The sequence below is a fragment of the Miniopterus natalensis genome, chromosome 18, assembly GCF_054644295.1.
Source record: "Miniopterus natalensis isolate mMinNat1 chromosome 18, mMinNat1.hap1, whole genome shotgun sequence".
In the NCBI taxonomy this organism is placed as follows: Eukaryota; Metazoa; Chordata; class Mammalia; order Chiroptera; family Miniopteridae; genus Miniopterus; species Miniopterus natalensis.
Genome location: NC_142098.1, coordinates 42181552 through 42197071, shown reverse-complemented (window position 1 = coordinate 42197071; position 15520 = coordinate 42181552). Strand labels below are relative to the sequence as shown.

General features: G+C 41.6%; 1 protein-coding gene across 1 annotated transcript; it reads left to right on the top strand.

Moving 5' to 3' along the window:
* Nucleotides 1–435: 435 nt before the first annotated feature.
* Nucleotides 436–11837, top strand: LOC107539385 (uncharacterized). The gene is made up of 3 exons (XM_087827022.1): nucleotides 436–848; nucleotides 2362–2488; nucleotides 7429–11837. Exons 1-3 carry the CDS (start codon nucleotides 816–818, stop codon nucleotides 9714–9716), a joined length of 2448 nt encoding a protein of 815 aa, XP_087683148.1. The 5' UTR covers nucleotides 436–815; the 3' UTR covers nucleotides 9717–11837.
* Nucleotides 11838–15520: the final 3683 nt, after the last annotated feature.

Sequence of the window (15520 nt, the reverse complement as noted above, 5' to 3'; positions counted from 1 at the left end):
CATTTAGGTTAACAGCAATTTTTTTTAAAACACAAAATGTGTATGTTCCCAGACAGTTCAAATTCAAACTTACCATAGCATCACTTACTTAAAATCCAAAATATTATTGTCAATAAGTTATTAAATAATGAGTAATTGGGATTAGAGTTTAGGGAACATAAGACTTGAGAAAGTACAGCATAGTGTCCATAAACATACCAACAAGGAAAAAAATATTTCTGGGAGGGAACTCAATAATTGATAACTCCTTTGTTATAGAGGCTGGGGAGTGGGATATGAGAAGGAGGAAGTAGTGCTTATTGTACGTGTAGACCCTTAACTCTACCCCAGAGTTTCCGAACAAAAAGAGTAGGCTTTGAAACACACGTTGGAAAAGTATATCCGCTCCATTCAGTCGTCTTCCCGCCTGGCCCCTTTCCCTCCCGTTTTTCTCTGGTCATAGTGTGAGCGCTCTCCTTGCGGGCCTGGAGCGGTGGGAACTACATTACCCAGAGGGCCTTGCGCGGAGACCTACTGGATGCGTCAACGGTGACCTGGAAGCATCTTCCTGCCTGTGCGTCCCGCCGAGGCTGGGCTTCCGGCCACTGATCCGGAGGCGGGCATTTTGGCTCCTCACGGGTCCTTTGATCCCGTCACAGGTTCGGGAGCGGTGGCCCATACGACCTGCAGGAGCCTGGAGGGCGCGATAGGCCTGGTCTCCGCCGCACCGACGCGGGCCTGAGTCCCCTCTCCGCCCGCGCGACCCTCGGCAGGGCTGGGACTGGGGCCACGTGCCCGGCCCCCCGCGCCGCCGCTGCCACCCGCCCCGGAGTCCAATGGCGGCTGCCGCGCCGAGGCGCCCGGCTGAGGTGAGTGCGCGCCCGGGCCCTCCCTGCAGCCCAGGCCCGGCGTGCTGACGGGGAGGCGCTGGAGGGCGACAAAGTGGGAGGGGCAGACAGGCTGAGGGGTCGCCTCATGGGGGCCGGAGGGGCGGCTGAGCCGGGAGGAGCAGGGAACAGGGAGAGGAGAAGGGGCAACTGCACTGGCGGGGGTTGTGCCTCCGCTCAGAGCCCGGGAGCCATGGAAGGTCGTGGACAGAAGAGCGACACAGGCTGTCAGGATGTGTTTTCCAGAGGCTGCTAAGAGAGAACAAGGTTAGAGTGGGAATGGTGGGGCTCAGAACGAGTCCTTGCCCAGGGTCGCAGGTGGTGAGGGGCAGCGCTGAGGACAGGCAGTGGGCCGGAGATCACCAGGCTCCAGGGCTGGGTGGGGTACAGAGGACACCTGCTCACCTGGAGCTGAAGGATGCTCTTCTGGTTCTTCCCACAGGTTCCCAAGGTTGAAAAACCTCATAGAACTACACAAGGAAAGACAGGGTATCCCAGTCCCTCCCTGGTCCGGACATCACCCATGTGGTGTCTGGGATTATTGTGCTCAGAACCTTTCACCTGTTTTCCAAGTTAGGTCTGAGATCTGGAAGCCTGTCTGAGATTGTGGTGTCTGCAGACTCTTCCCTTGGTACTTTCTCAGCTCGTGGATGTGGGGAGCCTTGGGATACTCCCAATCTCTGTCCTGAGTGCAGGGCACGGGTGATATGAAGGTGCTCCCATTTCTGACAACCGGTGTAAACAGGTGTGGAATTACCCCAGAGCCCGACACCAGCATGTGCAAATGCTTGGAGGTGCCACTGAGCTGGAAGGAGATAATGCAAATCTCCATTCTTTTTTTTTTTTTTTTTAATTTTTTTAAAATAAATCCTCACCCGAGGACATGTTTATTGATTAGGGAGAGAAGGAAAGAGAAACATCACAGTGACACAATACTGAAGTAAAAATCAGAGGCAGGCAAGAAGGTCTTTAGAGCCTCATTTGGGGCTTTTCTTGGTTGGGAGGCCTGGGGTTGTGTGGGATCTGGCTTGAATGTCAAGCCATGTGCCAAATACATGGGTGAGTCCAGAGAGACTCATCCAAATACATGGGTGAGTCCATGCCTGTGGTATGGATCAGGAAGATGATAGAGCTATTGAACTGAAACTGCAGTCTGAAGATGTGAGAGAGGTTTGGCGTACTAAAGGTTGTGCACATGAAGAGGAAGTGTGAGCTGAGTGTCCCATGGTTGACTGTGTCTTAGAGGCACAATGTGGGAAACCCTAGGTAAATTGCTTGTCAGGAGGGATGCAGGCCAGGTTCAGAGCTTTGGTGGCATTTATCTGCCTCCCCTTCATGTTGTTGCTGAGGGTGAAAACAGTGATTCTTGGAACTGTGAGCAGACAGCATCACTGGCACCAGGGCCTGGTATCTCCTGTGGTGATACCAGGATAAGGGTGAGCAATGGGAAGGTATGTGAGGAGTTGAGTAGCAGATTTTGTTTTAATCCTGACAGGTTGGTATGACCTTTGAGGATGTCGCTGTGCACTTCTCCCGGGAGGAATGGTGCCTCCTTGATGAGGCTCAGAGACGCCTGTACCTTGATGTGATGCTGGAGAACTTTGGACTTGTATCCTCTCTGGGTAAGACCCTCACTCTCCCCAGTGACCTGGCCTAGCCTTTGCATTTCACCTATGCTCACTTTTCCCCAGGGTGATCTGTCCTTACATGTGGACTGTGGGCACTGCTTGCTTCCCCAGTTTTCTGGGTAGTTGCTCTCCTTGGTAGGGCTGGGTATTTTGCACTGCCCTCATCTCTCCCTGCAGCCCCAATACATGCTGTACTGAATCCTCATAGGAGCCCAATGATTCCACCTTGTTTCCCCTCTCCCAGGCTGAGTCATGTATCCAGATAGATAGTGCTTCTGTGTCCGTTTCCCCCCTTTTTTTAATTTGACATTTCCTTGGGTTTGCCTATGCCCGAAATTACAGGCATTTTTTAAGACTGTCCTGTACGGTTCTATTTGTAGTGTTTAGATATTTTTTCTTTATTCTACCTGTATTGAGGTATAATTGACAAATAAATGTACATATTTGAAATGTATAATGTCCTGATTTACTGTACATATACATTGTCAAATGATTAGTGTAACCAAATTAACACATCTATCGTCCTCAAATACAGGGCTGGATACTATTCGTGGTTTCTTGCAATATACCCCCTCATGATAAGAGAGGACTATTGTATTTATCTTTTTCATGTGTAAGATAAAACTTAATATATGGTCTCTTAGCGAATTTCAAGTATACAATACAGCAGTATTAACTGTAGTCACCATGTTTTACATTAGATTTTAAGAACTTAATCTTACAACCCACCAACATCTCTCAATTTCCCTTAACCCCTAGCCCCAGCATTCTTTTTGTTTCTATGGTTCGACTCTTTGTTTTTTTTCTTTTCTTTTTTTAAGATTCCACATATAAGTGATATTATACAGTATTTGTGTTTCTCAATCAGGCTTATTTCATTTTGCACTGTGCTTTCCAGGCTCATTGATGTGTCACAAATGGATGATTTCCCCTTTTATGGCTGAAAAATACCCTATTGTTTGTATATACCAGACTGACTTTATCCATTCATCTCTAGACAGATACTTTAGGTAATTTTTGTATTGTGGCTATTGTGAATAATGTTGCAATAAACATAGGAGTGCAAATATCTCTTTGAGGTACTGATTTTTGTTTCTTTTGGATATAGTATACACAGAAGTGTGATTGTTGGACCATATGGTAGTTCTATTTTTAATGTTTTGAGGAACTTCTGTGCTGTTGTCCATAGTGGTGGTATTGAGTTACATTCCTAAATGGAGGTAAATGGACATTTGGACAAGAAGAAGGAGTTGGTCTCCCGGATGTAACAGGCTTCATCTGGCTGCGCATGGAAAACAGATTATAGAGTTAAGGGAGGAGGCAGGGAGCCTAGAAGGAGGCAACTGCTCTAATCCAAATGAAAGTTGATACAAAGGTTTCCTTTTCTTCATATCTTGATCAATACTTACTGTCTTTTTGTTAATAGCCAGCATAACAGGTATGAGGTGGTACCTCATGGTGGTTTCAATTTGCATTTCCATGATATATCTTGGCCATTTGTATATCTTTGAATAAATGTCTATATACATCCTTTGACCATTTCTAAATTTTTTTTGTTGTCGAGGTGTGTGAGTTCTTTATTTATTCTGGATATTAACTCCTTATCAGATATATCTATTACCGCTTTGTAATGTTTTGAAATGGGAAGTGTGATACCTTTAGCTTTGTTTTGTTTTTTTTGTTTTTAAGATTACTTTGGCTATTTGGGTTTTTTTGATGGTTCCATATGGATTTTAGGATTGTCCCCCCTTTCTATTGAATTTATTGGGGTGACACTGGTTAACAAAATTATACAGGTTTCAGGTGAACAATTCTGCAACACATCTGTACACTATGTTGTGTGTGCACCACCCCAAATCAAGTGGATTGCTTTACCTATATCTGTGAAAAATATCATTGGAATTTTGATACGAATTGTGTAGAATCTGCAGATCCCACTGAGTAGATTACCTTGGGTAAAATGAACATTATAGCAATATTTATTCTTTCAATTCAAGGACACTGGATATTTTTCTATTTATTTGTTCAATATCTTTTTTTAATCCTCTCCCGAGGATATTTTTTCCATTGCTTTTCAGAGAGTGGAAGGGAGAGAGAGAGAAACATTGATGTGAGAGACATCAATTGGTTGCCTCCTGCAGGTACCCTGACCTGCAACCGAGGTACGTGCCCTTGGCCAGATTCGAACCCGGGATCCTTCAGTCTGCGGGCTGACGCTCTAATCACTGAGCAAGGCTGGCTAGGGCCGTGTTTTAAATTTCTTTCATCAATGTATTAAAAATTTCAAAATACAGATCTCTCACCTCCTAAGTTAAATTTATTCCCAAGTGTTTTATTATTTCTGATGCTTTGTGTTTTGTTTTGTTTTGTTTTCTTAGTCCTTATCCGAGGATATTTTTTCTGTTGATTTTCTTAGGGAGAGAGAAACATTGATGTGAGAGGGGCACCTTGATTGGTTGCCTGCTAACACACCCCGATCGAGGCCCAGTATTGAAGCTGCAGTGCTCTTGACAGAAAATCAAACTCATGACCCTTCCAATGCTCTAACCAGCGAGCCACACTGGTCAGAGCATTGATGCTATTTTAAAATGGGATTGCTTTCTTATTTATTTATTTATTTACTTATTTATTGCAGGTAGTTTATTATTAGTGTATATAAACACAACTGAGATTTTATTTTTCCTGGTTTTTTGTTTTGTTTTGTTTTTTTTAGAGAGAGAGAGCAGAAGGCCTGGGAGGTAGGGAGAGGGAGAGAGAGAAAAACATCGATTTGTTATTCCACATATTTGTGTTCATTGGTTGCTTTTTGTATGTGCTGTGACCAGAGATTGAACCTGCAACCTTGGCATGTTGACAGGAAGCTCTAGCCAACTGAGCTACCTGGCCAAGGCAGCTGAGTTTTGGTATATTGATATTCTTTTATCCGGGATTTTACCTAATTCATTGATTAGTTCTGATGGCGTTTTGGTGGAGTCTTTAGGGGTTTTTATATATGAGATGATATCATCTGCAGACAGACAGTTTTGCTTCTTCCATTCTAATTTGGGTGCTCTATATTTGTTGTTTTCGTAATTTACTTTTGGCTAGGACTTCCAGTACTATGTTAAATAAAAGTGGAGAGAATGGGCATTCTTGTCTTGTTCCTAATGTTTGAGGAAAAACTTTTAGCTTTAATAATTGAGGATGATGTTAACTTTGGGTTAGCTTTGATACCACGTTTTTGAGGTTGTTTTTTTAATCATGAAAAGGTACTGAATTTTGTCATCTGCTTTTTCTGTACCTACTGATATGATTATATGATTTTTTTTGGAAATCCTCACCCGAGGGTGGGTGGTTGTTTGTTTTTTAATTTTTAAAAGTGTCTTAATTGATTTCAGAGAGAGGGAGGTAGAGAGGGAGAGAGAGAGATAAACATCAACGATGAGTCATTGATTGGCTGCCTCCTGCACGCCCCGTACTGGGGATGGAGCCTGCAACCTGGGCATGTGCCCTGACTGGGAATCGAACCCTGACTCCTGGTTCATAGGTCAATGCTCAACCACCGAGCCTTGCCAGCCAGGCTGCATAACTCAGTTTTGATGGTTCATATGTTTCTAGAAAATTTTTTAATATATCTAGGTTACCCGGTTTGCTGACATATAGTTGTTCCTAGTAGTTTCTTCTGATTGATTGTATTCCTGTGCTATCAGTTGTGAGGTCTCCTTTCATTTCTGATTTTATTTCAGTCATTTAGTTCATCTAAAACCTTGTCAATATGTTTATCTTTTCAAAACACCAACTCTTAGTTTCATTGATCTTTTCTATTGTTTTTTGTCTCTCTTTCACTTATTTCTACTTTAATCTTTATTTGCTTTCTTCTGCTTACTTTGATCTTAGTTTTTTTTCTTACACTTTAAAGTATAAAGGGAGGTTGTTTGAGATCTTTCTTTTATCTTAATGTACGCATTTATTACTATAGACTTTGCTCCTAACTGCTGCTTTTGTTACCATCTGTACTGTGTTATGTCTGTACAGTGACATTTTCATTTGTCTGAGTATATATTATGTCTTTTACCCATTGATTGTTCAGGAGTTTGTTGTTTATATTTGACATATTTCAACTTTGTGATTTTTCAGCTTTCTTCATCTAATGATTGCCAGTTTCATGCCATTTTGGTTGAGAAAGATAGAAGTAGACAGCAATACAATAATAGTATGATTTCAGTCTTCTTAAGTTTGTTAAGACTTGTTTTGTGGCCTAACATGTGATTTGTTATTCCATATGTTCTTTGTGCACTTCAGAAGAATGTGTATTCTGCTGCAGCTTCTGTATATGTCTGTTGTTTTTTTAAATTTTTATTTATTGGTTTTAGAGAGGGTTCGGAGGAAGAGAGACAGAGTGAGGTAGGGGAAGATAGAGAAATATCGATTTGTTGTTCCACTTATTTATGTATAAATTCGTTGATGGATTCTGGTAAATGCCCTGACCTGGCATATCGGGACCACGCTCTAACCATCCGAGTTACCCAGCCAGGGCCAAGTCCATTGCTCTTAAGTGAAATTCAAGTTCGATATTCTCATGCTGATATTTTTGTGTCCGTGATCTATCCATTGTTGAAAGTGGAGTATTGAAGTCCTCTACTGTTATTGTATTGCTGTCTATTTCTGTCTTCAGATCAGTTAGTACTTTCTAATATATTTAGGTGCTCTGATATTGGGTACATATGTACTTATAAATGTTACATTTTCTTGATGACTTGGCTGCTTTATCGTTATTTAAGGAGATTCTTTGTCTCTTGTGAGTTTTTCACATAAAATCTTATGTTGTGTGACTGCTTAGCATAGTTACCCCTGCTCCTTTTTGGTTTTCACTTGCACATTTGTGGTTGGGTTGCTTCTTGCCAATAAAGTCAACGTGTACTTCATCAACGTGTACTTCATTTCTTTGCACTCAGGTTGCTGTTGTGGAACAAAGAATGTGGAGGCACCATTTGAACAGAATGTTTCTGTGGAAGTGTCACTGTCAAGGACTCCAGAGGAATCTCCATCTTCCCAGAAAACCCACCCCTGTGAGATGTGTGGTCTGGTCTTGAGAGACATCTTCCACTTGACTGAGCACCAAGAAACTCTACACAGACTCAAACTGTTGAGATGTGGAGCATGTGCAAAACAATTTTATTTCAGTGCAAACTGTCATCAGAATCAGGAGCAGCACAATGTGGACAGAGCCTCATCTGCAAAGAGCTGCAATTTCCGTATGTCACGGAAGCCCTTTACCCATGAAGAGGTTGGGAAGGACTGCCTGACCACCTCAGGACATCTCCAGCAACAGGCTACTCACACCAGGGAGAAGCCAAACAAAATCTCCAAAAGTAGGGTGACTTTTCAACACATAAAAAGTAAAGAATGCAAGAAAGTCTTCAGTTCCAAACACACACATGTTAAGGACTCTAATATACACACTAAAAGACAGTGTTTTGTATGCCATGAGTGTGGGAAAACATTCAGGTACAAATCCTCATTTGTTATTCACCAGAGAGTCCACACGGATGACAGAATTCATGTATGTGATGACTGTGGAAAATCCTTTAGGGGAAGCTCAACCTTCAATCAACACCGAAGAATTCACTCTGGGGCAAGGCAGCACAAGTGTGGTAAATGTGGGAAATCCTTTAACCAAAAATTTGTCCTCATTTATCCTCAGAGAAGTCACACCGGAGAAAGTTGTTATGTGTGTTGTGAATGTGCACCATCTTTCAGGCAGAGCTCTGTTCTTATTCAACAACAGACAGTTGATCCTGGAGAGATGAGTTTTGAGTGCACTGAATGCGGGAAGATCTTTAAACGAAAAACTGACCTCATTGAACACGGGAGAGTTCACACAGGAGAAAGGCCTTTTGAGTGCAGTGAATGTGGGAAATCTTTTACTTCTAGCTCTGCCCTTCGTTATCATCAGAGAGTTCACACTGGAGAAAAGCCTTACAAATGTAGTGAATGTGGGAAGTCTTTTACTTCTAGTTCTGGCCTCCGTTATCATCAGAGAGTTCATACAGGAGAAAGGCCATATGAGTGTAATGATTGTGGGAAATCTTTTACGCAAATAAATCACCTCATTATACACCGAAGAATTCACACAGGAGAAAGGCCTTATGAGTGCAGTGAATGTGGGAAATCCTTTAGCCACAAATCTTACCTCTCCCAACACCAGAGAGTTCACACTGGAGAAAGGCCTTTTGAATGTAGTGAATGTGGGAAATCTTTTACCTCTGGCTCCGCCCTCTGTTATCATCAGAGAGTTCACTCTGGAGAAAAACCCTATGAGTGCAGTGAATGTGGGAAATCTTTTACCAATGGACCAATACTCATTCGACACCTTAGAATTCACACAGGAGAAAGGCCTTATGAATGCAGTGAATGTGGGAAGTCCTTTACCCAAAGAAATCACCTCAATATACACCAGAGAGTTCACACAGGAGAAAGGCCATATGAATGTCGTGAATGTGGAAAATGTTTTACCTCTGGCTCTGCCCTTCGTTACCATCAGAAAGTTCACATTGGAGAAAGGCCTTATGAGTGTAGTGAATGTGAGAAGTCTTTTACCTCTAGCTCTGCCCTTCGTTGTCATCAAAAAGTTCACACAGGAGAAAAGCCTTTTGACTGCAGTGAATGTGGGAAATCTTTTAGGGATAGTTCCCAGTTGAATCAACACCAGAGAGTTCACACTGGAGAAAAACCTTATGAATGTACTGATTGTGGGAGATCGTTTAGCCAGAATGCGTACCTCTCTAAACACAGGAGGATTCACACTGGAGAAAGGCCTCATGAGTGTGGTGAATGTAGGAAATCTTTTACTTCTGTCTCTGCCCTTGGCTATCATCAAAGAGTTCACACAGGAGAAAGGCCTTATAAGTGCAATGAATGTGAGAAGTCTTTTACAAATAGCTCAATACTCATTAGACACCGGAGAGTTCACACTGGAGAAAAGCCTCATGAATGCAGTGAATGTGGGAAATCCTTTACCCAAAGAATTCACCTCATTATTCACCAGAGAGTTCACACAGGAGAAAGGCCTTATGAGTGCAGTGAATGTGGGAAATCTTTTACTTCTCGTTCCACTCTCCATTATCATCAGAGAGTTCACACGGGAGAAAGGCCTTATGAGTGCAGTGAATGTGGCAAATCTTTTAGCCGAAAATCTAACCTTTCTCAGCACATGAGAGTTCACACTGGAGGAAGGCCTTAGATGTGTAGGAAATGTACAAGTTGGGGGGAGGGAGTGTCTTCAGTGTTAACAGCAGTGGAGGAAACAGGCCCATTCATCTGAATTTAATCTTCAAACAACAGTAGGGAGATTTTCCCATAAGTTTTAGTTACGTGGGAAGCATGTGTGTCATGTTGCACTTTCTAATTTACAGACATCTCTTGCCAGATTTTTGTAACCTCAGATTTCTCTGGTCTAAGCTTTCACCTGCACCACCTAGCAGGTCCCCGCAGTTTGTACATCCTAATGTGCTCAGGGCAGCTAACTCTGTTCTCTGATTTGTTGGAGGAAATTAGGAATAGCCTGAGCCCTTATGTCATCTGCATTCCCTATACTCTGACTAGTTGGGACACAGACCTGACTCAGTGTTGACCCCAGAGAACATCATCTGAGTTCAGCTGACAGCTTGAGAAGGACTGTTTTTTTCATGGACCTGGTTTCCCTAGGTACCTGTGATGAATATTTTCAGCGTCAAAGTCACCAATGTAAGAACTGCCAGGTCGATATCCCTTTGGTTTGTAAAATAATGAATATCTTATTGTTTAAGTCCTCTTTAATTTTGGGTGTACTGTTGACTCTGTGGTGTAGTTTATAAGCAAATTTGGGCTCTACAAGCATGAAGAGGTGGACAACTTTTATGGGGGGGGGTCTCAAAATTTCTCTGTCTCATGGGATGGGATGGTGGCAGAAATTAGGTCACCATGTTTCCCTAAATTTGCATTGCTGTTCATATCCTCCTTGGAAAGGCTGCAGGACTTTCTGGTCAAGTATAGCCTGAATGCTATGAGTTTTAGGAGACTCAGAAATCACCCTGAGGCATTGGAGGTGTTGCAACCTCAAGTGCTTCTGGGAGCAGCAAAAATATGTACCTTGTTCACTTCACAAGGCCTGCCAGTACTTTTGAAGGTTATCGCTATCAAAGTTCTTGTAAAGAGCCATGTGCCCTGATGTCTACAGTTACATGGTTGATGGTCTCTATGGTTGTAGGACCATAGGGTTTAAGGGAAACCATGAGTGCTACAGAATCACTAGTCTATTAGATATTGTAAGACACTGCAGTGAACTGGATGGAATGTGCCACTTGTAAACATGCATCCAGAAACACTTCTGTAAAGAGAATATATCATTGTGTACAGAAATCTGAGGATATCCAGGCATGTTTATCTTCCATCGCTGAAGTAATTTTTATTGAAAATAATCAGAAGATTTTGTGAATTTTTATAGGGTCTCAGATGTTCACCTCAAGACAATTGGTACCCAAGCAGAAAGTCAAAAATAAAGAAAAGGGGTATGTATAGTCCAGGGGTGTAGTAGTGTTTGTGACCCAGCTAGCATTCCTGTTGATTTTGGTGAAAGTCTTTAATTGCTATTTTTGCTGACACTAAGGCAAGACTGGCCTTCAGAAGGCATATAGAATTGCCAAATGTATTTTTTAAAAAGTTGGAGAGACAATTTTTTTTTTATCTTGACATTTTTAAAAAGCTTTAGTATAGTATAATAAACATAGTAAATGACATATTTCAAGTATAGTATCTGATGAATTTTGACATGTATTAAACCATCACCAAAGTCATAGTACTGACCATATCTATCACTGTGTACTTACTTAATGTCCTTTTATAATCTCTCCCTGTACTTCACAGCTGTACAAATAACCATTACTTTACTTTTTATATTAATAGACAACTTAAATTTCATAGAATTTATATCATGGCAATAAAAGTGTTTTTTCCTGCTTTCATTTATGTTGTATAACTACTTGGAGATTTATTTAATGATGTAGTAGTAGGTCATTGTTTCTTTTGCTGAGAAATAGTCTTTTTATCTTTGGATATATATCACCCTTAGTTTATTCTTTCATTAGTTCATGAACATTGTGTTATTTCTAATTTTTGACTATTGAAAATAAAACTGGGTCCTGGCCAGGTAGCTTGGTTGGGTAGAGTGCCATCCCAATTAGCCAAGGTTCTGGGTTCAATCCCCAGTCAGGGCACATTGGGGAGTCAACCAGTGAATGCATAAGTAAGTGGAATGGCAAATCAATGCTTCTGTCTATCTCCCTCTCTGTCTTTAAAATCAATAAATGTTTTTAAAAATGAGAAAGCTGGTACAAGTATGTGTGTATTATTCTTTATATGGAGGTATGTTTCATTTACTTTTGTCAGTAACTCAGTGCATTGTCTAAGTTTTAGGCTAGATAAATGTTTAAAGATATTAGCAAGTTGTGATCTAAACTGATTGTTCTTTCTGCATTCTTCCAACAGTGTTTGAGGGATTCAGTTCCTCCCCATCCTAGAGAATATTTGGTTTGATCAATCATCCTTTATTTCAACCCTTTTTATAACTTCGTCATGTTACCTCACTGTTCTTTGATTGCATTTCCTTAAGGATTTATGGAGAACCTTTTTTCAGATGTGTATTTGCTGTCTCTGTATGTTTGGTAAAATAATAATACGTTTAACCTAATCTCAGTTTTTCAATTTTCTTTTAAAAAAGGACAGTGAAAGAACAAAGATGCATGTTTGAATTTCACTCATTTTGAGCCTTTTTTGCTTTATAGAATTATTGTTTTTCATATTGGAATAATCTAGTATATTTCAAATTTTTTATGCTAATGCACAAGTTAACGGTTTGATCTTTGTTAATCCTCACGCGAGGATATTTTCCATTGCTTTTTCAGAGACGGAGGGAGGGGTAGAGCGAGAGAAACATCAAAGTGGCAGCTTTTCCACCTATTTTGTACATCAAAATCAAAGGGGAAAACAAGAGGGGAACATAAAATCCTTTTATGGTAGTAGGTTAGGCAGTCAGGAAAAAGCAAAGCAGGAAAAACCGTCGTATTGGATAAGAGTAAAAATGTATTTTTACTTTGTGGTTTCTTTATGTCTCCAAGTTTGCAAGGCCGCCACCCTGGCCTTCCCTGAGCTTGTCATGTTAGCTTGTGGCCCCTTTTTGTCCACATAGCTGTGGGGGAGAAGGGAAGAAGATGAGAACAACCCCAAGGATTTTGGTCCTAGCAGCTAAAGCAATGGAGGCTCCATCATCTGTGCTGGGAAAGATGGTGGTAGGTTTCATTTTCTTTGGGAATTGAAAGGTTCTTTTGGTTAAGATTTTGAGAAGTTTCACCAGTGAGTGGAAACATGGAGTGAGCAGCTGACGCAAGGGTCTAAAATCTGGGGAAGGGTCCAGGATGGAGACGTGCTCTTTTCTGCTCCAGGGCCAAGGCGGCAGAGCCGAGGGAGTGAACCTGGGGTCTGAAGATGTGGAGGTGGAGATTACTAAATGTTGAGCACAGCTAGAGGATGTTTGAGCTGGTGGTCCTGGGTACCTGGTGTGTGGATTTAAGGGTGAAGCATAAGCCCATGTTTTGCTGTGTCTTGTAGGAATGATCTGGGACACTCCAGTAGACTTGCTTGGCAGGAAGGATGGAGCCCTGCTGGCATGTCTCAGAGTTTAAATGGCATTTATCCGACCTTTTCCCCTTGCTCTTATTTTACCTGTTGTTGCTGAGGCCTGTAAGAGTGATTGGTGGGACTGTGATGAGAGAGCAAGCAGCACTGGCACCAAGGCTCCTTGTCTTCTCTGAAATGGGGTACCCTGGAATGGGTTGGCATGGAGAAGAATAGGATTGTGAGTTCTCAGGCTGTTCTGAATTCATTTGTATTCTGACAGTTTGGTGTGAACTTGGAGAAGTACACGGTGATATGCTCAAGGACAGAATGGAGACCCTTGATGGGTCTCAGAGATGCCTGTGCTGTGATGTGATGCTGCAGAACTTTGCTTTTATATCCTCACTGGGTGAGACCCTCAACCTCCTGGTGGGCTCTTTTAAATCCTTTAGCCAATGTGCTAACTTCACTCAACACCAGAGAGGTCACACTGGAGAAAAACTATGGGTGTACTGAATGTTGGAAATCCTTTAGCCAAAGTTCCAGCTTCATTAAACATCAGAGGGTTCACACTGAGGAAAACCCTTAAGAGTGCAGTGAATGTGGAAAATATTTTACACAATCTCTGGCCTTTGTTATTATCAGAGACTTCATCCTGGAAAAAGGCCTTATAAGTGTAGTGAATGTGGAAAATCTTTTATAAGCCGTGGCCTCCATTATGAAAGAGTTCACACTGGAGAAGGGCCTTATATGGGCCACGAATGTGGGAAAACCTTTTCCTTTAGAAGTCTCTGTTTTCATGAGAGAAGTCACTGGAGAAAGGCCTTATGCATGCCATGAATGTGGGAAATCTTGTATCCAGCGTGCTAACCTTCGTTCTCATCAAAATGTTCACACTGGAGAAAGGTGTGATGAGTGCAGTGAATGGGTAAAATATTTTACCAGTAGCTCTATCCTCTGTTATCAGAATTCACATAAGAGAAGGGTCTTTTGTCTGTAGTGATTGTGGAAAAGCTTCGTATCAGTAACCTTCATTATCATAAGAGTTAACATTGTAGAAAGGTGTTATGAGTCCCTTAAATAGATCTTTTACCTGTAACTATGCCTTTGTCATCAGAGAATTCACACAGGCCTTTTGAGTGCAAAAAGGTGGGAAATCTTTTCCCTCGTAGTATTTTTTGATACCAGGTCACACAAGAGAAAGGCCTAATATTGGCAGCAAATGTGGGAAATCTTTTACCAGTGGCTGTAGCCTCTGTTACCAGATAGTTCACACTGGTTAAATGTTTCAGTCATGAAGTGAATGTAGGAAATTATTTAGCCATAAAATTAGCCTATCTTGACATTGAGTAGTTCATACTCTGGAAATGTGTTATTGTCTTGTTCAGTGTAACAACATCGAAGGAAACTGAGTAGCTATCTATCTGAGTTAAACTTAATATGAATGTTTGCAGTGCAGACATTTCCCATACGTTTAATTTTTAAAGAATGTAAAAAATTGTGGTAAAACTGATTGTAAATTTTTGCACCCTTAGTGGTGTAGTAGGGTTCCATTTCCCTGAACCAAGCTAATGACTTGTTTCAACTTTATTAATTTTAGTTTTTAAATAAGTTTGCTGTGCTATCTCTGCTGCTTTAGTTGCATTTTCATAAAAATTTGAGATGAGCATTTTTGGACATTTGTATTTAGTACTGATAAGATTTTAGTAAAATGTGCGATCAAATAATTTACCTATGTTTTTATGAATTTAGGCTATTTTAACTAAGAAAACAGTAAAAACAAAAAGAACAAAGGAGTGAAATAACAGATATGTTACAATGTCACTCATTTTTACTCCTTAACAGATGTAACTCATTTTCTCGAATAATTTTCAATACTGGAAAAATACTTCCTACTAAAAAAAATTTTTTTGGTGTACACAGTGTTATAGACACATATCCTACACTTAAAACAATCTGCGTTATTAATACACTTAATCACTTTTTTAAGTTCAAGCATTTGGTAATGTCTTGCTTTCAGTGTTCACCCATCTTCGTGACTTATTACCCGGGGTTGGTGGTTTGGAGCAAGACTTAAGAGGTGCACCGGTGCTGAGGGTGGGTGGTATTTGTTGAGACCCAGAGCCCGCCCAGGAGCCAAACAAAAGCGATCAGTGACCAGACTCCTCCGAACCTGTCCCCTGAAATTTGGGTTCAAATCCCAAATCCCTGGCAATCGCCATGACCGCAGGCCAAGGCCCGGCTCTCTGGGCCTCACTTTGCACCCGTTCTGGGCCTTGTTCACGTTCTACAGGCGTTGGCTCTGCCACCAGGCACCCGGTGGGCGCCCAGAGAGCGCCCTGGAACCTTCTGCCCCAGCGCCTTGTGAAACGGAAACGGCCGCCCTGGCCAGCGGGC

Excerpts from the sequence above, each read along its gene's own strand:
- LOC107539385 (XM_087827022.1), top strand. The coding sequence starts at position 816 with ATGGCGGCTGCCGCGCCGAGGCGCCCGGCTGAG. Across the intron at positions 849-2,361 it reads CGCCGAGGCGCCCGGCTGAG|GTTGGTATGACCTTTGAGGA; the intron begins GTGAGTGCGCGC and ends TAATCCTGACAG. Across the intron at positions 2,489-7,428 it reads TGGACTTGTATCCTCTCTGG|GTTGCTGTTGTGGAACAAAG; the intron begins GTAAGACCCTCA and ends CTTTGCACTCAG.